Genomic DNA, 26185 nt, shown 5'->3' with positions numbered 1-26185 from the left:
CACCCTTTGTACGCTTTCTTTGTAAACAGTTATGCCCCTCGTTTTCCCGCGCGGCGGCGGTCAAAGGAAATTCCAATTCAAACCGTCACAGCTTTCCCGTCCGTGGGAAAATCAAATAAACAGTCACAGACAGTCACCCCTTATCAATGAAGCTGACATGTTTTCATAGCCCGTTTACTCGAAATAGTCACAAAAACAACACAACGCATACAACCTATTAACCGCCGATCCAAAACTCGTATTTGCCATCCTTTTAACGGGGATTAATATGGTTCCCGAAACAACAAATGGTAGTCATTTCCCGCTATTTTCTTGACATTTAATTGGTCTATATTATGGAAGTGCCAAGGAATTTGTTTGTAAAAACATGATTAAATCACAGTGGGTTTTCCTAAGCATTCTGCGGGTTGCCTATTTGCCCAGTTTAGCCCTTCCCTGTCTCCGTTCTATCGTGATGTATTATCATAATTGGATCATCACTAGTTTGACGAGTCACAGTCGCTGGAAGGCTAGCGATCGTCAGTCGGGTTTATATGGGTGTTTAGTTTCTCATAACTCAGTACTTGAAATCCGAAACTGATAAAGGTTTGTGGCGCCCGGACCCTCACCGAGTGAGCGAAATTATTTTCTAACCCAGCTTGACCCGGCTAGGATTCGCCGCAGCGAACTCGATATTCTCTAGTGAAACTCTCAGCGTTTTTCACAAGTGAGTACACTAAGATTAATATCTAAGACAAACTATTAATAACCTAAATTGACTATCAGTTTTATTTTGATATTCATGATAATGACAATATGTGTGTTTTCTAAAGCAATCAAGAAACGAAGACACAAGGCGACCCCTCTTCATATCTTCCGGGCCCTCACTTCTTCACTGTGGGTTTTCCGCTGAGATTGGAAAACATGTGTTTGACTATCGCCAAGCTTCTGGTCTCAGGGAAATATCTGTGAGGTCCATACAGGCTAACTGGAGTCACAGCAACTGATTACAGGGTTTTGGATGATGTTTGTGCACGTTTGGAGCCCCATTTCGAAGATGTATCTATATGTGTTGATGTTAGCAGTTACTGCAGTCAAGTCCGCACCGGGCGACCTCCAGCGCGCATTAAACGAAAGACAAGGTAATTATCTGGCATTACTAGGATTTCTCTGCGATGTGCACAGGCTCAAACGCGAGCCACTACTCTTTCTTCATACAGGCTGAAGCCGACCTCTTAACCTAGAATTGTTTCTAATTCTTTTGCAGAAAAATTCATGAAGAGCCTAAGCCATTTTGACATTGTCACCCCTGCTCAAGTCAACTCAAACGGGGATTTTATTTCTCATGCTATCCATAAAGACACAAATGAGGACAAACTTCACTACCACGTGTTGGTGTCCGGGGAAAAACTTCATCTTTCTCTTACACGTAATGATGATTTTATTGCACCGGGGTATGTCTTGGAAGAAGAAGGGAGATTCCTATACCGCGACCGCGGCTGTCATTTCAAAGGAAGACTAAAGGATCAACCCGGTTCTTCTGTCTATCTCAGCAATTGTCGAGGATTGGTAAGTTCTTGCAAAGCTCAAAATCGAGTTTATTGTTCGTGTAATTGTTATAAGCCACGTACAAAAGGTTGTTTGATTTTGCTGACAAACCATCAAAGCCTTCATTGACGACGTCTGTTTATATAGCGCGCGCGGTGGGTTGGTATGACCTCTTCGCTATGTCACCCCACGTGCTTGGACTGTCGTCTGAGGTCCAAAAATCCGCCGCGAAAATACTATTCTTCTTCATCGTGCCCGCAAATTTCCTGATCTATCTGCTATCTATGTTTGAATTTCACACCCTTTGACGCTAATGGATTTCTTTGACAAGTAAATCAAATTATTTCACTACTCTATTCTGCTCTACTCACTACTCTACTCTACTACTCTAACAGTCGCCCACTATAGTAGGGATGAAGCATCAAAGTTTTCGTTGCTATGCATATCAGTGCACATTCTGATAAAAATAAATTGTTTGGGATTATCTCGTGTCACAATTAAAGCCAAGCCTTTTTTACTAATTATGTATAAAAAGAATGATTTTGTCTGTCAGCAGTTTACTTGGTCACGTCTGTAGCCTCAAGCCTAATTTCCTTTTGACGGAAATATCGGAAAGTGGCAAAGCACTGGAACAAACTAGTGCTATTTTTCGACACCGTTGTTTTCCCGATTTATGTTTATAAAAGGAAAACTTTCCTATATCTGCTCTGCACTCTGGTAGATATCTTGTCATCTTTCAATTTTTTTCTGAAAATTTGGACAACGGACATTCTCGAACAGGAGAACATCGAAGAATAATTTTCAAACACAGTTAGGGGTTTTTAATTGGTGCAACATTACGCGAATGGGAGTTTTTTTTTCTTCCCCTTTTTAAAAATGAATGAAGCTGTACTTTTTCATCGCGTGTCTTTTTTTGGAGTTTTTGCGTTGACTGAATGTTTATTAAAAGCATCTTTTAAAGACAAATGATAACCTTTGACCTTTTCTCGTTTGCTAAACGGCCCTCGTGCGCAATCCTCTGCAATTCGTTTCGTCTGAAAGACAAGGCCCGTAAATGTAGCTAGCGTTACCAATACTGATGCGCGGAGCGCCTGCAGGGGCGTGCCTGGGGAAGAGCGCGGTGGAGTAAAGAGCAATACAACCTTTTTAAAAGGAAATATTATGGGCTTCCTTAGTAGATCCAACTAGAAACTAGATGGGCGGAGGTAAATACTAAGATCTCAAAGGTTTCCCGCCGGCATCTGTCATTATTTGTGAACTAATATGGCGCAAAGTGAGAGAAGTAATAGCGACATCTATAGCAAAATCAGAATGAAAGGCTAATACCGCATTCACACCAGCACTTAAACCAATTTAAAGGTGGTTTGATTAAACTAGTTTTAATCGCAATCTACCAAGAGTGTATAGAACCAAGAAAAAACTGAATAGACTGTGCTGCACATGTGATCATTTCGCTAGTAAGAATTCAACACAATGAGAAACTTGGCAAGTTATCAGGCAAAGAAAAAAGAGTGATAGAACAACCGCGATTTCATGCGCCCTCTTTATTTTAATCTTAACTCAAATTAATTTCGATCTTACATACGCCCACATAGCACCTTCTGTTTCTCTTGATAAGAAAAAAGGAATCACTTTCGACTAACCTTCTTTATTAAGGTTACTTTTTTATTAGTAAAAGCTGTTTTAACAATCCTTCATTTATATGAGTTGGGCAATAATCTCACCGATATACAATCTGAAAACACCACTTTAATATCTCTCCGGAATAGTAAGCCAACTAGCTAGAAAAATATAACAGCAGAAGAGGGAGCTTCTTGGTCAGTAATTCTAAGACCGTATTTTTGACTAGCGGTATTAGCCCCTCCCACATGCGCGATGGCCCATCTCTTTCCTTCTTAGGAGAAACCCATGAATGCTGGGTATCCGAGCACTGCATCAAACAGTGATTGTTTTCGTCAGGGAGTTGTATAATTTGACATGTTCTCTGGCAATCTGATACCGAAACCTTAATTTCGCGGTCCCGTTGCAAAGTTACAATTTGCTTTGAATGTTTTATTGAGTTTTTCTTAGACCATGAGAAGAGTCAAGAAACTCCTTTCTTCCCACACACAAACATAATCGTAATCCCTCCAAGTGGACCAAGTGGACTAAAGAGGCCTCTGCTAGCAGGGAACCCTCCAAGTTGTTTGTTATGTCTGATCTGTCCTCTTCTTCGCCTTTCCGTCCTTGACCTCATTATTCTATCTGAAAGCGCTTTAGAATACTGCAATACTAAAACAATAAACAGCTTATGCCCACATTTGTTCTCACGAGGATGTAGATATATTGGTAAACTACTGTGGCCACAAGGTCGGACACAAAATTTCGCGGATACCTGTGGATAGCCTTCTAAACCACGCACACGTGATACACCAGCTTTTTTCGCGATCGTACCACAGGGGGACCAAGCACAGGCCTTTTTTAATTTTGTGAATGATCGTGTGATGCTAATAAAATATGAAGTAAATTGGAGGAATTATCTTCAAAGCTGAAATAAGGACTAGGAAAGAGACCACATGTACAGTTTCGCTGAATTGTATTGCCTCACATTTTAAGTGAACTTTAAAAGCAAGTAATACGCACACATTGGTACTTTAGACTTTTAATTGAATCCCTAGTACGGCAATGCAGAGCAATTTGCATTTAACTTTGCTTTATTCACCCAAGCAATTCCAGACTTGTATCACCAGGCTTGTGGTGTCGCTATATGTTGAGAGCCACAATAAGAGCCTGTCGGGTCAACTTGCAGCTGCTCGAGTTAACCTGCTGCTTTTCTAGTGACGTTTATAGCTCAGCGAAAAAATTATGCATTAAGCCCTTGAGATAAGTTTGTTATGACTTTTTCATATGTTACCATGAAGAAATACAACGCACTTTCTGTGTCTATATACTCTTCCTTAGACACGTTTTTTTTTTAAATATTTATATTCTCTTGTGTAGCGTTATTGGTTTCAATCTTGACTCGTGTAGTAATATATAGTAAATATATCACAGTGGCTATATGCCCGACAGTCGGGAAAGGTCCTCGGTGGAATAAATACCCGACAGTTTTCAATTTATTTAAATAAACCTTTAACTTGTCGACCTAGTGAGTTCAAAGTATTTTATATTTGTTGAGAAAGGGAAAGCAATGACGATTTTATAGTGTACACAGACGACGGAAAACATCCAATACCGACAACGATGCTAATTCAGAATCGCTTCAACAAATATAGAATACCTCTAACTCACTAGGTCGATAATTTACTGGGTCGGTCGTTTGAAAAAAGAAATGAAAACTGTCGGGCATTAAGTCCATTGCGTAAATATATTAATTATAAATAATGTTATTGTGTAGGAACGCGTCATCCAAATTGATATGATATAATTCATATCCATACAATAAATGTGTCTTTGTGTAACAGAGGGGCGTCATCCATATTGATATCATATAATCCATATCCATAACATAATAAATGTGTCTTTGCGTTACAGAAGGGAGTCATCCATATTGATATGATATAATCCATATTCATATAATAATAAATGTGTCTTTGCGTTACAGAAGGGCGTCATCCATATTGATATTATATAATCCATATTCATATAATAATAAATGTGTCTTTGTGTTACAGAAGGGCGTCGTTCATATAATGATATTCATGTTAATATAATAATTGTGTCTGTGTCGTAGGAGGGTTTATTGATGTAATGATGTTCATATTAATATAATAATATTCTTATTTATATAATGATATTCATACTTATGTTAATATAATGCTTGTGTCTGTCTTGTAGGAGCATGTATTCATATAATTATATTCATATTGATATAATAATATTCATGAAAATATAATACTTGTTTCTGTGTTGTAGGAGGGCGTAATTCATCGTCCGGACGGAGATCACATTTTCATAGAACCTTTGCACATGAGCAATACCACGGATCGTCATCCGCACCTAGTGTATCGGCGCTCGGCCATGTCCGTGTCCGGGCCAGAGGATCAGCGTCCGGGATGTGACACCCACGGTAGATAACTCTTATAACTTTTGCAGTATAGAAAACAAGTTCAAACGCAGCACACATCTTGGTAATGGAAATTTAGAGCTTTTTTATTTGATACCTCCCTCAGACAATCCTACAGTTGGTTCGCGCCTGAAAATGAGTATACGAGACGTTTAAAACATTTAAATATTGCGAACTTTGTTTTCTTAGAAAAGATTTCGATGGAAAAACGAAAACGGGAGCCATATCTCGAGCTGATCAGGGAGACTGGGCATGAGCGGCAGAGGCGCTCGGTCAGTACAGAGAGAAATGTAGAGGTTCTTGTCGTCGCTGATCGCACGATGCATGAGTTCCACGGAGCCGCCTTGGAGGAATATCTTCTGACGGTTATGAATATGGTACGTGCACGTGTGTGTATCAGTTTTCGGACACTCTCGTGATCAAACAGCGCTACTTACCTAATGCACGAGCCTTATCATCTCTGTGTCTATTCGCTCTTGTAGTGTGCAGTGAGCTCTTGCTAACAGTGTAGTATGTAGTCAGCTGAGCTCTTGGTTTATGGACTCCATCGTAAGTGGAGAGCTTTACTTGTGGACGCTTTTTAAAATATAATCACCTCTGTGTCTATTCGCTCTTGAAGTATATTGTCAGCTACCTTCGTAGACGGACAGATCTAATTATTTACACTTTATAAAAAATCTTGCCTTATCTCATTATCGGACGCAGAAACCTTTTAGAATACCTTAAGTTAATGTGCTGTTCCGCCTTTAACAGGTTAACAACATCTACCGTGACCAAAGCATAGGCAACGCCATCAACATCGTGGTTGTTAGAATCATCATCCTCAAGAGGGACCTGGTAAGTAACGAGTTTTTATTTTTATTTTTTTATTATTATTATTATTTATTTATTTTTTAAAGAAAGCAGAAGAAATCAGAGCCTTTTATTACTAATGTATTCACATGCTTGGTTCAAAGCCGGATTTGGATATCGGTCACCACGCGGGTAATACTATCGAGAGCTTCTGCGCGTGGGCCTCGCGTGTGAACCCGCGCTCAGACACGCACCCGAACCACCACGACGTCGCGGTTCTCGTCACAAGGTTAGACTCCGTCAGAAATGTAAATAAATTTGTTGCATTCTATAGCTCAAGTATCTGCAGGCTTTTTTACTTGCGCTTTTACATTCATCTGACAACCCGTCAGTACATATACGGACTGCTCCACGCATTTTACAATCATGTGTGTGATTTAGTGTGTGAGCATTGCCACTGAAGACAACGGGCGTCTTCTTGTTTGTTTGTTTGTTAGATTGGCTTGTTGATTGGGTTGGCTGGTTGGTTGGTTATTTTGTGGTTATTGCCCGTTTTGTTTGATATTTTCATTATTTGCTAGTTAATGTGCTTGCTTATTTAATTGTCTTTATTCATGATGTGTTCTCCTTGTTTGTTTGAGTTTAACTATTCCGTTTATGGCCTACTGACATGCCAGGGTTGTAATCACTCACTTTCTCTTGCAGAAAAGATATCTGCAAGGGTATAGACGAACCCTGTGGAACTCTGGGTAAGATTAATTGTGGTGCACAGTGCAAGAATAACAACATATTATTAACCTAAGGATAATCATATATGGACAAAATGATTCTTTTTTTATAAAATCACCGGACAGAGATGTTCTGAAACCTAATCAATCTTTAGAAAATCAACGTTTTTTCTCTGCACTCTCGATAAATAGAAACGGAAACGTGATTTGTATGTCTTTGATACTCGCGTCCAGGTCTAGCTCAAGTGAATGGCATGTGTACCAGTACAAAGAGCTGCAACGTGAACGAGGACAGCGGGTTGTCTGTGGCGTACACAATCGCGCATGAGATTGGGCACAAGTAAGAAATTGATCGCGTAATAACCTTGATAAATTCCCGTTGACAAAAATTAAAAAAGCATTCCGCATTACTCTTTGACAAATATTGAAATTTTATACAAGGAGGAAAACATTCCTTGAAAGTCCCCTAAACGAATCTATTTACCTTCCAAGAAATTTTATTTTATCAGATAAACATTGCAGGCGTTTTTACTGGGCCCACTGTGCTCGTAATAAACCGTTTGGGAGTCTGGGGTTCCCTGTGACGTCAGGTGACGTTACATGAGACAAAGGAAAACACCATAGGAAAACCAGAATGCACTAGCGACTTGGCTGACTTAAACTTGCCAGCCTAACAAATTAAATTGTGCGCGACCGTTTTGTAGTTTTGGCATGCTTCACGATGGTGACGAAAATGACTGCAAGAGAAACGATAACACGCCATATTTGATGTCGGCATTGCTACAGACGACAGGGAAGCAGCAGTACTGGTCCGAGTGCAGCAGAGGATACCTGAGAAGATTTCTCAAGTGAGTAACAACCTGCAGGCCCTTACAGAGGGCGGTGCGAACCCCCCCGTCCCTTGTAGGCCAAAAAGTGGTACTGTGCTTTTTCCATATGATATCTATGACTGCGCACCCCCCCCCCCCCCCCCCCCCAACCAATCCTGGGTACGCGCCTGACCTGTCACTCATCCGTTTACCAAGACCTTTGGGTGTGTACCTATGGGGTGTACCTATGGTGTGTTTCTAGGGGGTGAACCTAAAGGGTGTATCTATGGGGTGTTCCAAGGGTGTGTACCTGACATATATATGAGACAGGCAAAGGTGGACCCTTTAAAAACTGTTCGCGGTACACAACAAAGCATACTCATGAGGACCGCCATAGCACCATCACGGGCCAGAAGCACTGTCATTCCTGCCAAGGCCGTAGCTGGATAAGAGCCCCTGAAAATATGGAAGTCATAGAGAATTGACTATAACAGTTTTTGCGGTCACTTTTCTGTCAGTTTGTGCTGTCTCATTGTTTAATCTGATTTAGAATATATAACAGGCTGTTTTACGGTTATCATAAGACGAGTTGTCTTTATGCTATTCTTCCAGCAAAGGATGGGGATGGTGTTTAAATGACGTTCCCTCACAACACCCTAGATTTAGGGCTACCGTCGCTCTTCCTGGAACTGTGTACGACGCTGACCACCAGTGCCGCCTGCAGTACGGCTCAAACTCCTCTCAATGCACTGGTATGTCGGTAAGTACCGTGGGCTCACTTGTTAAACTAAACAGTAGGATTTAATCAGTTGCTCTGTCAATGAGTCAGTCATACAGACAAATCCAGTCTGTCAATGAGTCAGTCATACAGACAAATCCAGTTTGTCAATGAGTCAGTCATACAGACAAATCCAGTCTGTCAATGAGTCAGTCATATAGACAAACCCAGTCTGTCAATGAGTCAGTTATACAGACAAATCCAGTCTGTCAATGAGTCAGTCATACAGACAAATCCAGTCTGTCAATGAGTCAGTCATACAGACAAATCCAGTCTGTCAATGAGTCAGTCATACAGACAAATCCAGTCTGTCAATGAGTCAGTCATACAGACAAATCCAGTCTGTCAATGAGTCAGTCATACAGACAAATCCAGTCTGTCAATGAGTCAGTCATACAGACAAATCCAGTCTGTCAATGAGTCAGTCATACAGACAAATCCATTCTGTCAATGAGTCAGTCATACAGACAAATCTAGTCTGTCAATGAGTCAGTCATACAGACAAATCCAGTCTGTCTATGAGTCAGTCATACAGACAAATCCAGTCTGTCAATGAGTCAGTCATACAGACAAATCCAGTCTGTCAAGGACATGGTGACTCTGCTAGCTGGCTCTTATTATGGGGTTATTAGCAAACGTTTTGATCTTAGCCATCGGGAATCCTGTGGTGCACAAAGGAACAAGGAGCAGTGGTTCGGCTTGACGGCCGTTCGAAAACAAAACAAGTCAGCCAATCACAGTCAGCCAGAACTCAGCCAATCACAGTCTAACTCAGCCAATCACAGTCAGCCACTTATTAACTCAGCCAATCACAGTCAGCCACTTATGTACCTCCTATATTTGTAATTGTCTTATTTCAGGACCCGTGTGGCACGTTATGGTGCAAGGTCGGGAAGGCCTGTCAATCAAAGCTAGAGCAAGCTGCTGACGGAACCTACTGTGGAAAGGATAAGGTATTTGGGGGGCCTGGGGGGTACACACAGATTTCGGGAAATCCTCTGATTATCAGACATCAGACAGTCCTCTGAGAAGTTTCATCCGTTGGGAAAGAAGGCTTCTTTCTGAGACAGCATATTTCTCCGCCTCCATATATAAGCAGCTCCTGTTAGGCGTTATGATGATCTCGCCCCCCACCTCGCCCCCCACTCAACCTTTGATATCGCTGAAGTCCCCGCCAACAACTGCTGGTCACATCCCCAGCCTAGTGTAATAATATGGTCACGAATCCACCTTATTAGCAAACAACGTTTAAAACAACGTTTTCAAAGCATTGCAACCGGAAGTTCGCCATTAAAAAAAGAAAAATAATCCAATGGAAGAACAAAATAATCCCGTTTGTTTTGCTAAAATGGACGTAAACATATCCACGTTCAGGCGGGCTCAAAGGAGAAAAACCGCTAGCTTTAATCAAAACTCCTGTTCTTCTGGTTGCCGTCCGCCACCTATATAAGTTTTTTCTCAAGTTCCCTCATCTTAACGAGTACGTGTTTTTATTTCTCTTAGTTTTTTCTCAAGTTCCCTCATCTTAACGAGTACGTGTTTTTATTTCTCTTAGTTTTTTCTCAAGTTCCCTCATCTTAACGAGTACGTGTTTTTATTTCTCTTAGTTTTTTCTCAAGTTCCCTCATCTTAACGAGTACGTGTTTTTATTTCTCTTAGTTTTTTCTCAAGTTCCCTCATCTTAACGAGTACGTGTTTTTATTTCTCTTAGTTTTTTCTCAAGTTCCCTCATCTTAACGAGTACGTGTTTTTATTTCTCTTAGTTTTTTCTCAAGTTCCCTCATCTTAACGAGTACGTGTTTTTATTTCTCTTAGTTTTTTCTCAAGTTCCCTCATCTTAAAGAGTACGTGTTTTTATTTCTCTTAGTTTTTTCTCAAGTTCCCTCATCTTAACGAGTACGTGTTTTTATTTCTCTTAGTTTTTTCTCAAGTTCCCTCATCTTAACGAGTACGTGTTTTTATTTCTCTTAGTTTTTTCTCAAGTTCCCTCATCTTAACGAGTACGTGTTTTTATTTCTCTTAGTTTTTTCTCAAGTTCCCTCATCTTAACGAGTACGTGTTTTTATTTCTCTTAGTTTTTTCTCAAGTTCCCTCATCTTAACGAGTACGTGTTTTTATTTCTCTTAGTATTTTCTCAAGTTCCCTCATCTTAACGAGTACGTGTTTTTATTTCTCTTAGTTTTTTCTCAAGTTCCCTCATCTTAACGAGTACGTGTTTTTATTTCTCTTAGTTTTTTCTCAAGTTCCCTCATCTTAACGAGTACGTGTTTTTATTTCTCTTAGTTTTTTCTCAAGTTCCCTCATCTTAACGAGTACGTGTTTTTATTTCTCTTAGTTTTTTCTCAAGTTCCCTCATCTTAACGAGTACGTGTTTTTATTTCTCTTAGTTTTTTCTCAAGTTCCCTCATCTTAACGAGTACGTGTTTTTATTTCTCTTAGTTTTTTCTCAAGTTCCCTCAACTTAACGAGTACGTGTTTTTATTTCTCTTAGTTTTTTCTCAAGTTCCCTCATCTTAACGAGTACGTGTTTTTATTTCTCTTAGTTTTTTCTCAAGTTCCCTCATCTTAACGAGTACGTGTTTTTATTTCTCTTAGTTTTTTCTCAAGTTCCCTCATCTTAACGAGTACGTGTTTTTATTTCTCTTAGTTTTTTCTCAAGTTCCCTCATCTTAACGAGTACGTGTTTTTATTTCTCTTAGTTTTTTCTCAAGTTCCCTCATCTTAACGAGTACGTGTTTTTATTTCTCTTAGTTTTTTCTCAAGTTCCCTCATCTTAACGAGTACGTGTTTTTATTTCTCTTAGTTTTTTCTCAAGTTCCCTCATCTTAACGAGTACGTGTTTTTATTTCTCTTAGTTTTTTCTCAAGTTCCCTCATCTTAACGAGTACGTGTTTTTATTTCTCTTAGTTTTTTCTCAAGTTCCCTCATCTTAACGAGTACGTGTTTTTATTTCTCTTAGTTTTTTCTCAAGTTCCCTCAACTTAACGAGTACGTGTTTTTATTTCTCTTAGTGGTGTTTCCAAGGCCAGTGCATCAAACAGGGCGTCATTCCGAAAAGCGTGGATGGCGGATGGGGACAGTGGAGTAACTGGAGCGAATGTTCCAGGTCATGTGGCGGAGGCGTGTCGTCATCGGAGAGACACTGCGACAACCCGAGGTGTTTATTTTAACCTACCGTAGGAGGGAGGGATATCCTCAAGAAATGGTGCTCTACCTGACCGCGGTAACCTGGATCTGCTGACCTCTTGGGGTAGCAAAGTTTAAGACCTTTCGCGGGTAATTGTTTTAAAAAATTCGTTCAAATTAAAACGCGTTAAGTATCGCCTTCAAAGCGTGCGATCGGTCTGATCTCTAGCGAATATAATCACCGATGCTTCTAGTTTGTAAATTCATAAATGAATATGAGATATTATTAATCGGCGATGCACGTACAAATGAAATCGCATAGGGCTTCAATTTTAACGATTTTTTTAAACAATTACCCACGAGGGGCCTTGTAGGGGTGGGAGGATGAATACGAGCAAGTAATGTCATATTTTAATATTATCTATACCTTTACATCCTGGGTGATAAAGATCGAGTTGAGCTCAGGCTTTAATCAATTAAAGCATGCCGCCGCTTGCCCTCTCGTCGGTAAGCGGTCGTCGGGTTTTCGGCAACTACGAGCACTCCACTGACCCACCGATCATCCTCGACATTCGTTCGTTGGGTTTTCGGCGACGCAATGTCCAGGAACACAGGGTGGTAAACCTCTAAGCGATATCATAGAAGGCATAATTTCAATAACGCTTTAAACATACAATGTATTCTAGACACTAAAGATTACTAAATGACTCGCCTTATAAATTGTGAGCACTAAATTGTCTCTCATTTTAGGCCTATGAACAATGGAAAATACTGCATTGGGAAATGGAGGAAATATCGGTTATGCAACGTGAAGGTATGACGGGATGGTGGGAGAATACTATACTATTCGGGAATGACTTGGTGCAGGGTATTCGGGAATGACCCAGTGGTATTCGATAATTTATATGATTCTTATATATGATTCTGATATACGATTCTGATATATGATTCTGATATATGATTCTGATATGCCGATAGGAGTGCGCTGTGGGCTCGATTGACTTCCGTGAGCGGCAGTGCGCAGAGTTCAACACTCGAGTCATCAGAAACCGGAAGTGGCACTGGAAACCCAAGATCTTGCGCAGTGAGTACACACAAGCTATAGATTGTTATCAATTGCATGCTATCAATTGTTATCAATTACATGTTATCAATTGCATATTATCATTTGTTATAAATTACATGTTATCAATTGTTATCAATAGGCTACTTGCACTAAGAAATCACGTGACTGTTTGGATGGCAAACTAGCGCGTACATAGGCTTTTAGCGGCAAAACAACAACAACAAAAAGCAATTCAGTCAGAAAGTTTGTTTGACGGAAAGGGCTTATTTTCAATTAAAGAATATAGATTTTCATGGCTGTTTGGCGCGACATCCACATCTATCTCTAGCTCTGAGTTTTTTTTTTGTTGGGGGGGGGGGAGAATTTGCCATTTCCACATGATATTTTTAATGCGAGTCGTCTATTGCATTAGCGGATCTCCAAATGAATTTATTTACGCTCCAATCGGCACGCAGGTCGCCCGTGTGAGCTCCACTGCTCCCCTACCCACTCCCCCATGGATAATTTCTTGTTTCGTTTTGCTTTTTACGCTCCAATCGGTACAGGTCGCCCGTGTGAGCTCCATTGTTCCCCGCGTGGGGCGTACGGAAGGTTTTTCAGCAAGAAGTTCGGCGATCACGTGGTTGACGGGACGAAATGTTTTCCGAGCAAACGTGACGTCTGCATCGCTGGCAAGTGTGAGGTATGCATCTCTTATTAATATTTCATCTTTGTGTCATGCCAGAGAGGCTATCGTAGGATCTAGCCACGAAGGCTACCGTACAATGAATGTGCTCTGATTGGGTCGTTTCGCGTACCGTGGTAGGCTAGTCATGACGGTTTCTGGACGCCTAGCGTCTACTTCTTTACAGTGCTTGTATGCTGGTCATTGTTGTGACACGTGGCCGTGTTGGCGGCGTGTTTTCCGTGAGACAAAACCATGACCGTGTCGTGTTATTGTCGTGAACTTGTTGTCAATCACGTGCGTGACCATTGACGTGCGTGACCATTGACGTGCGTGACCATTGACGTGCGTGACCATAATTGACGTGTATGACCATGGACGTGCGTGGCCATTGACGTGCGTGACCAATGACATGTGTGACCATAATTGACGTGTATGACCATTGAAGTGTGTGACCATGAACGTGTTACCATTGACGCAAGTGACCATTGGCCTGCGTGACTATTGACATGCGTAACCATAATTGACGTATGTGACTATTGAAGTGTGTGACCATGAACGTGTTACCATTGACGTACGTGACCATCGACCTGCGTGACTATTGACATGCGTGACCATAATTGACATGTGTGACCATGGACGGGTGTGATCATTGACGTGTGTTACCATTGACGTGCGTGACCAATGGCGTGCGTGACGATTGGCGTGTGTGACCCGGCGTGTGTGATCATTGCGTGACTTTCATTTCGGACTTTTATTATCGTGCCTACTGAAGATAGTAAATAATTCATTGTTTATGCCCACAGTATGTCGGCTGTGATAACGTTCTGCACTCTAACGCTAGAGAAGACCGCTGTGGAGTGTGTCGGGGGGACGGGACCTCGTGCGAGACGGTCAAATCCACCTTTAATCAAACCACCGGGATTGGTGAGTATCAATGGAACAATCACCTTCACTAAGCGGACTCTTATCTATACAGCAGACATTCTCAAAGACCCGACTTAATAAGACCTCTATCAATCGGATACATTTAAATAACGGACACATCTTATGGCTCCAAGGGTGTTCGCTAGATGGGGGTTCCACTCTACTAAGTCAGCAAAATTTTCTCTTATTCAGGCTACGTCGAGACCAAGATCATACCACAGGGTGCCCGTCATATCAAGGTGGCGGAGGTCGCAGGCGCCCCTAACTACCTTGCCCTGCGGTCATCGTCTGGAAAGTACTACCTGAACGGGCACTGGTACATCCAGTGGAGCGGCGAGTACCAGGCGGCTGGCACCACAGTGCGATATACCAGGAAGCATAACAAGGAGACTTTCAGCGCCGATGGCCCGACCACGTCCGACCTACACATCATGGTAAGAGGGCCCAGGTAGTGGTACTGACATATATCATGACATGATTTTAAATGGCAAGGATGATTATTACAATTATCATTATTATTATAGTGATGATATTGTGCTGGTGATGATGACGATGGCAAAGGTCATGACGGTGATGATATGATGGTGCTGATGTGATGATGATGATGATGATGATGATAATGATGGTGATGGTGATGGTGATGGTGATGATAGCTATAAGCTTCATGACGCTCACTTCGATGAATCCGAAAATGACTACTATCTTTCTAATGCTAGATTCTAAACTAGCGGGCTCAGTGTAAGATAGATTTGTTGAAGTAATACTTTTTGTTATGTCTAGCCAAACGTTTCTCTGATCCCTCGGCTATCGAGCCATATTGGTTTTAATTAATTTAAATCATCGACTCCTGTTATAGACTCCTGTTGTGATCCTGATGATGATGATGGGGTGGTGTTTGTGATCATGTTTATTTTGTCTTTTTTCAGCTTCTTTTTCAGACTCGTAACCCCGGCATCGAGTTCGAGTACACAATTCCAAAGAAGACCGTTGAGGAGTTCCGCGGTTCGCTGTCGTTCAAATGGAGATACACGGGCTGGATGCCATGCTCCGCGACATGCGGCGTGGGTCAGGACCACGCCCTCATCCCTACCCCACGTCACACGATATCTCCCTCCCCTCCCCACCACGCCCTCACCTGTACCCCACGTCACACGATATCTCCTTCCCCTCCCCCCCCTCTGACTTACAGGAAGCCCTAACACAGTTTTATTTTGTTTTGTCGTCTCGAATAATACGTATCATTACTAAACTATTCCTGTGTATCACTATTACTACTAAACTATTCCTGTGTATCACTATTACTACCAAACTATCCCTGTGTATCACTATTACTACCAAACTATCCCTGTGTATCACTATTACTACCAAACTATTCCTGTGTATCACTATTACTACCAAACTATTCCTGTGTATCACTATTACTACCAAACTATCCCTGTGTATCACTATTACTACCAAACTATCCCTGTGTATCACTATTACTACCAAACTATCCCTGTGTATCACTATTACTACTAAACTATCCCTGTGTATCACAATTACTACCAAACTATTCCTGTGTATCACTATTACTACCAAACTATCCCTGTGTATCACTATTACTACTAAACTATCCCTGTGTATCACTATTACTACCAAACTATCCCTGTGTATCACTATTACTACCAAACTATCTCTGTGTATCACTATTACTACCAAACTATCCCTGTGTATCACTATTACTACTAAACTATTCCTGTGTATCACTATTACTACCAAACTATTCCTGTGTATCACTATTACTACTAAACTATCCCTGTGTATCACTATTACTACCAAACTATCCCTGTGTATCACTATTACTACCAAACTATCTCTGTGTATCACTATTACTACCAAACTATCCCTGTGTATCACTATTACTACTAAACTATTCCTGTGTATCACTATTACTACCAAACTATTCCTGTGTATCACTATTACTACCAAACTATCCCTGTGTATCACTATTACTACCAAACTATCCCTGTGTATCACTATTACTACTAAACTATTCCTGTGTATCACTATTACTACCAAACTATCCCTGTGTATCACTATTACTACCAAACTATCCCTGTGTATCACTATTACTACCAAACTATCCCTGTGTATCACTATTACTACCAAACTATCCCTGTGTATCACTATTACTACCAAACTATCCCTGTGTATCACTATTACTACTAAACTATCCCTGTGTATCACTATTACTACCAAACTATTCCTGTGTAGTGTTATGGATTGAGCTATTGACTCTAATTTCTGGTGGCTTTGTTCAAAAATTACAATACCAAATCTAGACTACACAATGGCGGGACAATATACTTTTCTGTCGAGCAAATCCCACTTCTAACACCATGTAATAATAGAAAACTACTGTTAACAACGACGAGTAACGTTCAGCTTTATTTGACCGCCATCTTGGTACTCCCAGGCCCCTTTCGGCCGCCACAGGTAGCCCAATATATATTACTGTACTTACCTCAAAGCCTCCACACTCGATGAAAGCATAGTTACCAACTTTGATGACAGATAGCACTTTAATAACGGACCCAACACTACCTTTGTCCTCCCATCCCATTACAGCTTACACATGAATGTCCTTACCTCAACTAGAATCACCTATTCGGTAAATGTTCTCACCATAGGTACGACTCGTTCTGAGGTGGAGTGTTACGAAGAGTCTAGCGATTCGCCGATAGACGAGAAATACTGTAATGGGACAACAAGACCAGACGACCGACAGAAGACTTGCAATGAGAACCCTTGCCCAGCAACGTAAGTCACGGACATTTAAGTGTCCCGGTCGACCACACCTTTTTATTGTTAACATCTCAAGTTTTGTAGAGAAATCTCTAGATAAGCTTCAAAAAGTTTTATTCTTCATTAACAAATTCAATCGAAAATTAGCCATTAAACTATACTTTTTTGCACTTGATATCATGGTATGATGACAAAATGGTGTAAAGAGATGAAGAAAATCAGTCCAATTCGCATGGTCATCGTCTTTTTTTTATAAATTTTAGTGATAGGGGGGGAAGGCACTGGTCATGGTAACCTTTGTATTAAAATAAGTTTGCTCTCGTTACTAGCTGCAAATTCGTTAGTATATTTTTGTGTGTCTAATTTCTGCCAGACGACTTTCTATTGGGCTTTCTATGGGCGAAATAAAAATCTGTGGCAATATAAATATTAATGCTCTGTTGTACCCCCCCCCCCCCCTAGGTGGTACCGTGGACCCTGGCAGACTTGTTCGCAGTCATGTGACCGAGGTGTGTCTGTCCGGTCCGTCCTTTGTGTCCGGAGCATCAAGAATGATGAGCAAGTGGCACTAGAAGACAAGGAGTGTGCTCGGCCAAGGCCCCTCTCGGTCAGGGCGTGCTACAAGCGACTCTGCCCTCCCCCCTGGGTATCTGGGAACTGGACCAAGGTGTGTTAAACAGCCCAAAGCTGCTGGTTAGAAGCGAGTATTCGTACCATGTACCTGAGGTGGGCAGGTGAAATATTGGGGTGTAGTGGGAAGCTGGTATAAAATAGCCTGTGGGTGGAGGGAGAAGTCTAACATGCATAAAGGTGCAAAGTATATTGAATAAGTGAGAAATGGGATATTTATTTGAGCTCTTTGAAATGTTAAGCAGCCTTAAAATCAGGAAATAGGACCAGGTACAAATCAAATTCGAGAGGGCCGAGGGGTACGAATGTGGAGGTGCTTAGTAAGGAAAAAGCATTTGAGATGTGTTTCAAAGTGAATGAGTGGCTAGCCAATTTACCTTACCCGAACAAGCCAACAGTAGGTTGCTTAGGAGAGGAGGGCTGGTGGTGTGCCGTGACCTTTAGCGTGGTACATATATTTCTAGCAAACTGTATGCAAAACAGTCCAAATTGATTGCCACACTAACGCGTATCTTTATTCCTATTTGTCTTCGTCTAGTGTTCTGCAAGATGTGGACGAGGTATCCAGCGGCGTGCCGTCACCTGTAAAGGCGCTGACATCATCCAAAAGCCATGTGACATTAGCTCGAGACCAGTCTCCTGGCGGCCGTGTAACGCACAAGAATGCATTCCCAGAAGCATCGTACTGTTTTCAGGAGTGAGTGTAAGCAAGATGGGAAAAATCCTTTGTTTACTTCACCATGGCGCACGCGCACGTAACTACAACGACGACTACTAAAACTAATGCCTTTATGTTATGCTCAATTTCGAAATGCTGATAGTTCCAGATAACGATAACAAATAATTTTAAAACCTTGTTTCTGCCTTTTTCTAACAAAGAACGTTCGGTATACAGCGCGGGCGCTCGTATAGACTTTTAAAAGTCCCTTCGCGCCGTGCACTTCCCCCGAATGCTTCCTCGTGAATGCGCATGTCATGCCACCCCCCCCTGATTTTCTCAAACTCTTATCTTGTCAGCGTTCTAACTTCATGCGATCACCAATGGACGAGCGGCTTGTAGTAAACCGCGACCAGACAGCAGATGGCTCCCACCCCCACGGGGCATCCCGTGGGGTGACCTGCAGGGGAGGATTTTGTCGCAAGTGGAGAATAGGCAGATGGAGTAAGGTAAATTATCTTGCGCCGAAACGAGAAATCCCGGCCCATGAGTCACGTGGTTACTCATACCATGTGACGTGTGGTGTCATTTCTATGATAAAGAAGTTAGGGGGCAACGACGATGGCAACCTCAAGGAGAACGTAGCCAACAAAAAGCTTCTTGCTTAGTGCTTAAAAATTGTAGACTAGTTTAGATAAACTTTTTTATAGCTCCAAATAAGATAAGCTAAGATCTGTTCAATCTCGAAAAAGGTAGTTGGGTTTACATCGCGAATTTCACGTTACGTTCATTTATAGAATAAATTTTTTTTTAATGTATCAGAAAGAGTGCATTCGTTCCTTAACGACTCATTTGCTACGACATTCACGGATTACCCACGTGACGCCACTATTCTTTTTCACATGTTTGACATCAATGAAAACTTACTTGCAAGTGATTGGTTTCCAGTGTTCCGTGCGATGTGGGCAGGGATTCCAGACTCGTCGTGTGTTCTGCTCAGGATCTCGCGGCCACTGTGACCCGCGGGCTCGTCCCGCCAAACACCGGAAGTGCTCCATGCCTCCTTGTCTCGCGTGGAAAGCCGGGCCTTGGACTAAGGTGAGGTTGTGTTTGAGATATTATTATTTTTTCACTTTGTTATTTTCGTCATTATACTAACTTGGCTGCTTGTTGAATGTAGTGTTCGGTCAGCTGTGGGAGTGGCATGCGGAAGCGAGTCGTCAAGTGCTATAATAAAGACACAGGTCGCGCATCCAATGGCTGTACAAAAAAGCAGAGACCTGCGCACTATGAGAAATGCGGCACGAATAAATGCCCCTCGCAAAAGAAGCACAAAGGTGACTAGTCCTTTAGAGACTGTTTGTCCGCCCATTTGTTACATCATCATCGTTACTTATATTTGATAGCTCGTACCCTCGTAACTCGAACCGAAACCAATGACGCTTGGATTTGCTTCATATATTTACTGTATTTCCCTTATTACTCCAGTCCTCGATAACTCGAAGATAATAACACTCACACTAACTTAATGTTCTGTTTCTCTTTTTCAAAATTACCCAAGAATGTACACTCTTTTTTTGGAAAGAACGTCCATCCTGATAGTTCACCAAACTTTAAGCAGAAACATTTTGTTTTGTTAGTGTGAAGCCAGGTGCGTTCCCAGGATTGGCCGAGGGGGTGAGGGGTGCGCAGTCATAGGTATCATTTGGTCATTTAGAAAAAGCATAGTATTTAATGATTCCTTCATAAGCATCAGCCCACTTTTTGGCCGCCAAGGGGGGGGGGGGGGGGTGATGGTGCTGCGCGCGCACCTTGGGCGGGCCTGGGGCATCCCCCTGTGTACGCACCTAGGGCATCCCCCTGTGTACGCACCTAGGGCATCCCCCTGTGTACGCACCTAGGGCTTCCCCTGTGTACGCACCTGGGGCATCCCCCTGTGTACGCTGCTGGGGCATCCCCCTGTGTACGCGCCTGGGGCATCCCCCTGTGTACGCACCTGGGGGGGCATCCCCCTGTGTACGCACCTAGGGCATCCCCCTGTGTACGCACCTAGGGCATCCCCCTGTGTACGCACCTAGGGCATCCCCCTGTGTACGCACCTGGGACATCCCCCTGTGTACGCACCTGGGGGGGCATCCCCCTGTGTACGCACCTAGGGCATCCCCCTGTGTACGCACCTGGGGCATCCCCCTGTGTACGCACCTAGGGCATCCCCCTGTGTACGCACCTAGGGCATCCCCCTGTGTACGCACCTGGGACATCCCCCTGTGTACGCACCTGGGGGGGCATCCCCCTGTGTACGCACCTAGGGCATCCCCCTGTGTACGCACCTAGGGCATCCCCCTGTGTACGCACCTGGGGCATCCCCCTGTGTACGCACCTGGGACATCCCCCTGTGTACGCGCCTGGGGCATCCCCCTGTGTACGCGCCTGGGGCATCCCCCTGTGTACGCACCTAGGGCATCCCCCTGTGTACGCACCTAGGGCATCCCCCTGTGTACGCTGCTGGGGCATCCCCCTGTGTACTCACCTGGGTCATCCCCCTGTGTACGCACCTGGGGCATCCCACTGTGTACGCGCCTGGGGCATCCCCCTGTGTACGCACCTGGGGCATCCCCCTGTGTACGCACCTGGGGCATCCCCCTGTGTACGCACCTAGGGCATCCCCCTGTGTACGCACCTAGGGCATCCCCCTGTGTACGCACCTGGGGCATCCCCCTGTGTACGCACCTGGGGCATCCCCCTGTGTACGCACCTGGGGCATCCCCCTGTGTACGCACCTAGGGCATCCCCCTGTGTACGCACCTAGGGCATCCCCCTGTGTACGCACCTGGGGCATCCCCCTGTGTACGCACCTAGGGCATCCCCCTGTGTACGCACCTGGGACATCCCCCTGTGTACGCGCCTGGGATATCCCCCTGTGTACGCACCTAGGGCATCCCCCTGTGTACGCACCTGGGGCATCCCCCTGTGTACGCACCTGGGGCATCCCCCTGTGTACGCACCTGGGGCATCCCCCTGTGTACGCACCTGGGACATCCCCCTGTGTACGCACCTAGGGCATCCCCCTGTGTACGCGCCTGGGGCATCCCCCTGTGTACGCACCTGGGACATCCCCCTGTGTACGCGCCTGGGGCATCCCCCTGTGTACGCACCTGGGGCATCCCCCTGTGTACGCACCTGGGACATCCCTCTGTGTACGCACCTGGGGCATCCCCCTGTGTACGCACCTGGGGCATCCCCCTGTGTACGCACCTAGGGCATCCCCCTGTGTACGCACCTGGGACATCCCCCTGTGTACGCGCCTGGGGGCATCCCCCTGTGTACGCACCTAGGGCATCCCCCTGTGTACGCGCCTGGGGCATCCCCCTGTGTACGCACCTGGGGGGGCATCCCCCTGTGTACGCACCTGGGGCATCCCCCTGTGTACGCACCTAGGGCATCCCCCTGTGTACGCACCTGGGACATCCCCCTGTGTACGCTGCTGGGGCATCCCCCTGTGTACGCGCCTAGGGCATCCCCCTGTGTACGCACCTAGGGCATCCCCCTGTGTACGCGCCTAGGGCTTCCCCCTGTGTACGCACCTAGGGCATCCCCCTGTGTACGCACCTAGGGCTTCCCCCTGTGTACGCGCCTGGGGCATCCCCCTGTGTACGCGCCTGGGGCATCCCCCTGTGTACGCTGCTGGGGCATCCCCCTGTGTACGCACCTAGGGCATCCCCCTGTGTACGCACCTAGGGCATCCCCCTGTGTACGCACCTAGGGCATCCCCCTGTGTACGCACCTAGGGCTTCCCCCTGTGTACGCACCTGGGACATCCCCCTGTGTACGCACCTGGGGGGCATCCCCCTGTGTACGCACCTAGGGCATCCCCCTGTGTACGCACCTAGGGCATCCCCCTGTGTACGCACCTGGGGCATCCCCCTGTGTACGCACCTGGGGCATCCCCCTGTGTACGCGCCTGGGGCATCCCCCTGTGTACGCACCTAGGGCATCCCCCTGTGTACGCACCTAGGGCATCCCCCTGTGTACGCTGCTGGGGCATCCCCCTGTGTACTCACCTGGGTCATCCCCCTGTGTACGCACCTGGGGCATCCCACTGTGTACGCGCCTGGGGCATCCCCCTGTGTACGCACCTGGGGCATCCCCCTGTGTACGCACCTGGGGCATCCCCCTGTGTACGCACCTGGGGCATCCCCCTGTGTACGCACCTAGGGCATCCCCCTGTGTACGCACCTAGGGCATCCCCCTGTGTACGCACCTGGGGCATCCCCCTGTGTACGCACCTGGGGCATCCCCCTGTGTACGCACCTGGGGCATCCCCCTGTGTACGCACCTAGGGCATCCCCCTGTGTACGCACCTAGGGCATCCCCCTGTGTACGCACCTGGGACATCCCCCTGTGTACGCGCCTGGGATATCCCCCTGTGTACGCACCTAGGGCATCCCCCTGTGTACGCACCTGGGGCATCCCCCTGTGTACGCACCTGGGGCATCCCCCTGTGTACGCACCTGGGGCATCCCCCTGTGTACGCACCTGGGGCATCCCCCTGTGTACGCACCTGGGGCATCCCCCTGTGTACGCACCTGGGGCATCCCCCTGTGTACGCACCTGGGACATCCCCCTGTGTACGCGCCTGGGGCATCCCCCTGTGTACGCGCCTAGGGCATCCCCCTGTGTACGCACCTGGGGCATCCCCCTGTGTACGCACCTGGGACATCCCCCTGTGTACGCGCCTGGGGCATCCCCCTGTGTACGCACCTAGGGCATCCCCCTGTGTACGCACCTGGGGCATCCCCCTGTGTACGCACCTGGGACATCCCCCTGTGTACGCGCCTGGGGCATCCCCCTGTGTACGCACCTAGGGCATCCCCCTGTGTACGCGCCTGGGGCATCCCCCTGTGTACGCACCTGGGACATCCCCCTGTGTACGCACCTGGGACATCCCCCTGTGTACGCACCTGGGGGGGCATCCCCCTGTGTACGCACCTGGGGCATCCCCCTGTGTACGCACCTAGGGCATCCCCCTGTGTACGCACCTAGGGCATCCCCCTGTGTACGCGCCTGGGGCATCCCCCTGTGTACGCACCTAGGGCATCCCCCTGTGTACGCACCTGGGGCATACCCCTGTGTACGCACCTAGGGCATCCCCCTGTGTACGCACCTAGGGCATCCCCCTGTGTACGCACCTAGGGCATCCGCCTGTGTACGCACCTGGGGCATCCCCCTGTGTACGCGCCTGGGGCATCCCCCTGTGTACGCTGCTGGGGCATCCCCCCTGTGTACGCGCCTAGGGCATCCCCCTGTGTACGCACCTAGGGCATCCCCCTGTGTACGCACCTGTGGCATCTCCCTGTGCCTGGACGCGTTCTAGAAAATGCAGAATCTAATTTTGTTTTAATAACAGCAGCCTTAATAATGTTGCTATTGATAATTTGTGTAATTCTTTTCCAAATAATTTCATGGGTATTAAATTTTCATATGAACTAACACCGTTAAGAACATTTTTAGCCTTAAATACTCCGAAAATAAAACGGCCCAGCCTCAACTGAAAATTAGACCTTCTTGCGTAATCCCTAACATATTTTACCCAGGGAGCCAACTCTATTTATTGTTTGGTTTGCAGGTCCCAAGTCTAATTGTCGTGAGGATAAAAAGGACAAAAACTTTTGCAAACTTGTTGGAGTTCATGGATTTTGCAAATTCTCTCACTGGCGAAAACGATGTTGTCAAACGTGTTCTAGTCGGTAATCGCTCGGCACGACACGGTAATCCCTCGTTAATCCTCGGCAACCACTCGACGGTAGAGTTTATAACCGGGAGTTCTGCATTGGACTTTGAATTATATTTATTGAAAACAACAAACCACCGCCATGGCAACACGAGTATGGATTTGTTTCGTGCAAGTAGACAGCAGAAACTTAGTTTCTAGGCCAAAAACTAGGTAAAAACATCAGACTCCATTAGAGTAACCGATGCGATTAGACAAAAGTGCAGTGGCGGATTCAAGAGGGGAGTACAAGGGGCGAATTCAAGGGGGGAGGACAAGGGGCGAATTCAAGGGGGGACAAGGGGCGAATTCAAGAGGAGGTAGGGGGACGAAGAAGCCTTCTTTTCTGGCCAGCAAATTATTAATATTATCACTTGATGGTGTTCCTGTCTGACCGCTAATCCCCAGTATTTGAAAATAGGATTTCTATTTCGAATGCTTCGTTCAAATTAGATATAGTCATGATTACAATTATTTATAATAATTTTTACCCACTAACAGAAACCAACTTGACTGCAAAACACTCACTGTAAAGCATAAGATATTAGGCATTTCTTTCATGTGGCTGTGAGGTTGACCTGTCAACATCTACAGGGGCCACACTCAACTCGGAATCATAGGGGTCCATAAAAGCAAGGTGTCGCAGAACCTTTTCCTGCCCTCCTTACCCTCCTTCATCAGGAACACCTGTGCAGCCGACACCCTTAGGTGGATGGGGTGCACAGGTGCTTTGGGTGTGGCCCTGAAGATGGCACAGTGACCACAAGATGTACCAGAATGAAATTGTATATACTGTAAAAACATGTGAGTAGAAAACAGTCAATAGCCATGGAGTTTTTAGTGTGTTGTACATGTTATACATGTTTTAGGATTTACCTAATTACTTACAGTATTTTTTTAAATAGAATTTTTTACTTGTATAATTTAGATGAGTAATACATACTTTTCATAGTATGTTGTAGAACTCGTCTCGTTCCTCCTAAATAACAATCAAAATTATGTTTGTTATTATCTTCGTGCAAAGGAATCTACAGTAGTTTTCAATCAGATAATTGTTTTTCCTTCAACATTCCCCTGTTATTTCAACAGCTCTCCCTTGAATTTGCTTGTCTCAGAAATAGACCTTGTTTGATAAACAAAGACATGTTACCCACTTATTCAATAATAGGTAACAACTGCAATATTGTACTGTATGAAAAGAGTGTCCCTCCCCCTTCTAATGTTGACATCAGTAAATCTAGCAAGCTCATTTTGCTAGATGTATGATGTATACCAGGCTTGTATCCTCAAGGTCCATTTCCATACTCCGATGGATGCCATTACGGAATTGATCCGGAGATCCGGAGAAAAATTCACGAGGGGGAGGGCCAGTCAACACTCCTCTCCCCAAAGTTAGACGGTTGTTTGGATGGTCTGTTTTTTTTTTTTTTTTTTTTTTTTTTCTTCTTATTTTTCCGAAAACTACGCAGGAGTGAGAGGGGTTAAGCTCTACGAAAAAAAAAAATTAATAGAAAAAAAAAAAAGAAAAAAATGCCATTGGCATGGGATCGAACCCGACCTGAAAAACAAAACGGAAACCATACATACGGATTACCCAATCGGTATGGCAGCACAAGGCTTTTACGGAAGGCTGTAAAGAACCCGAAGGCCCCAAGCACCGATATTTCCGGCAAATATGATATACAACACTCTTGCAAGGTATTCCGACCCGCGCATTAATGGGGAGGACAATAACCAGGATCCCAGGCCTGTAATACGGTTACGCCACGCACAGCTCGCTGAGATAGAGGGTGAAAAAAAATACAGGTCTATTTGGGCGTCTTGAGTCCCTTGGGGGCTCGCTATGTCGGCGCGTGGCATCGTAACGCACGGGCGCATTGT

At 44.9% G+C, this 26185-nt stretch overlaps 1 protein-coding gene across 3 annotated transcripts; it reads left to right on the top strand.

Moving 5' to 3' along the window:
• The first annotated feature begins 461 nt into the window (after window positions 1-461).
• LOC5503605 (A disintegrin and metalloproteinase with thrombospondin motifs 12) lies at window positions 462-24794 on the top strand. Of its 3 annotated transcripts, none has more exons than XM_048728053.1 (26): window positions 462-706; window positions 813-1121; window positions 1247-1548; window positions 5422-5575; window positions 5762-5949; window positions 6326-6409; window positions 6529-6653; window positions 7070-7113; window positions 7327-7432; window positions 7797-7940; window positions 8514-8661; window positions 9540-9632; window positions 11691-11836; window positions 12556-12619; window positions 12784-12889; window positions 13417-13553; window positions 14342-14462; window positions 14655-14896; window positions 15389-15527; window positions 17132-17261; window positions 17709-17913; window positions 18415-18573; window positions 18894-19043; window positions 19483-19632; window positions 19715-19871; window positions 24161-24794. In XM_048728053.1, exons 2-26 carry the CDS (start codon window positions 1001-1003, stop codon window positions 24283-24285), a joined length of 3540 nt encoding a protein of 1179 aa, XP_048584010.1. In that variant the 5' UTR covers window positions 462-706; window positions 813-1000; the 3' UTR covers window positions 24286-24794. The 3 variants fall into 3 exon arrangements, with proteins under 3 accessions (XP_048584010.1, XP_048584009.1, XP_048584011.1); XM_048728052.1 differs by having other exon boundaries at window positions 18415-18579; XM_048728054.1 differs by lacking the exons at window positions 462-706; window positions 813-1121; window positions 1247-1548 and having other exon boundaries at window positions 5450-5575; window positions 5767-5949; window positions 18415-18579.
• Window positions 24795-26185: the final 1391 nt, after the last annotated feature.

This window comes from Nematostella vectensis, chromosome 5, assembly GCF_932526225.1.
Source record: "Nematostella vectensis chromosome 5, jaNemVect1.1, whole genome shotgun sequence".
Classification (NCBI taxonomy): domain Eukaryota; kingdom Metazoa; phylum Cnidaria; class Anthozoa; order Actiniaria; family Edwardsiidae; genus Nematostella; species Nematostella vectensis.
Note: the sequence above shows the minus strand (reverse complement) of the source record. Positions and strands in the feature narration are given on the sequence as shown.

What these genes read in the sequence shown, in the direction of transcription:
- LOC5503605 (XM_048728052.1), top strand. Translation starts at nt 1,001, where the DNA reads ATGATGTTTGTGCACGTTTGGAGCCCCATTTCGAAGATGTATCTATAT. An exon ending in CCTACTGTGGAAAGGATAAG is followed by an intron (nt 9,633 to 11,690) that starts GTATTTGGGGGG and finishes TATTTCTCTTAG; the next exon opens with TGGTGTTTCCAAGGCCAGTG. An exon ending in GAAACCCAAGATCTTGCGCA is followed by an intron (nt 12,890 to 13,416) that starts GTGAGTACACAC and finishes CAATCGGTACAG; the next exon opens with GTCGCCCGTGTGAGCTCCAT.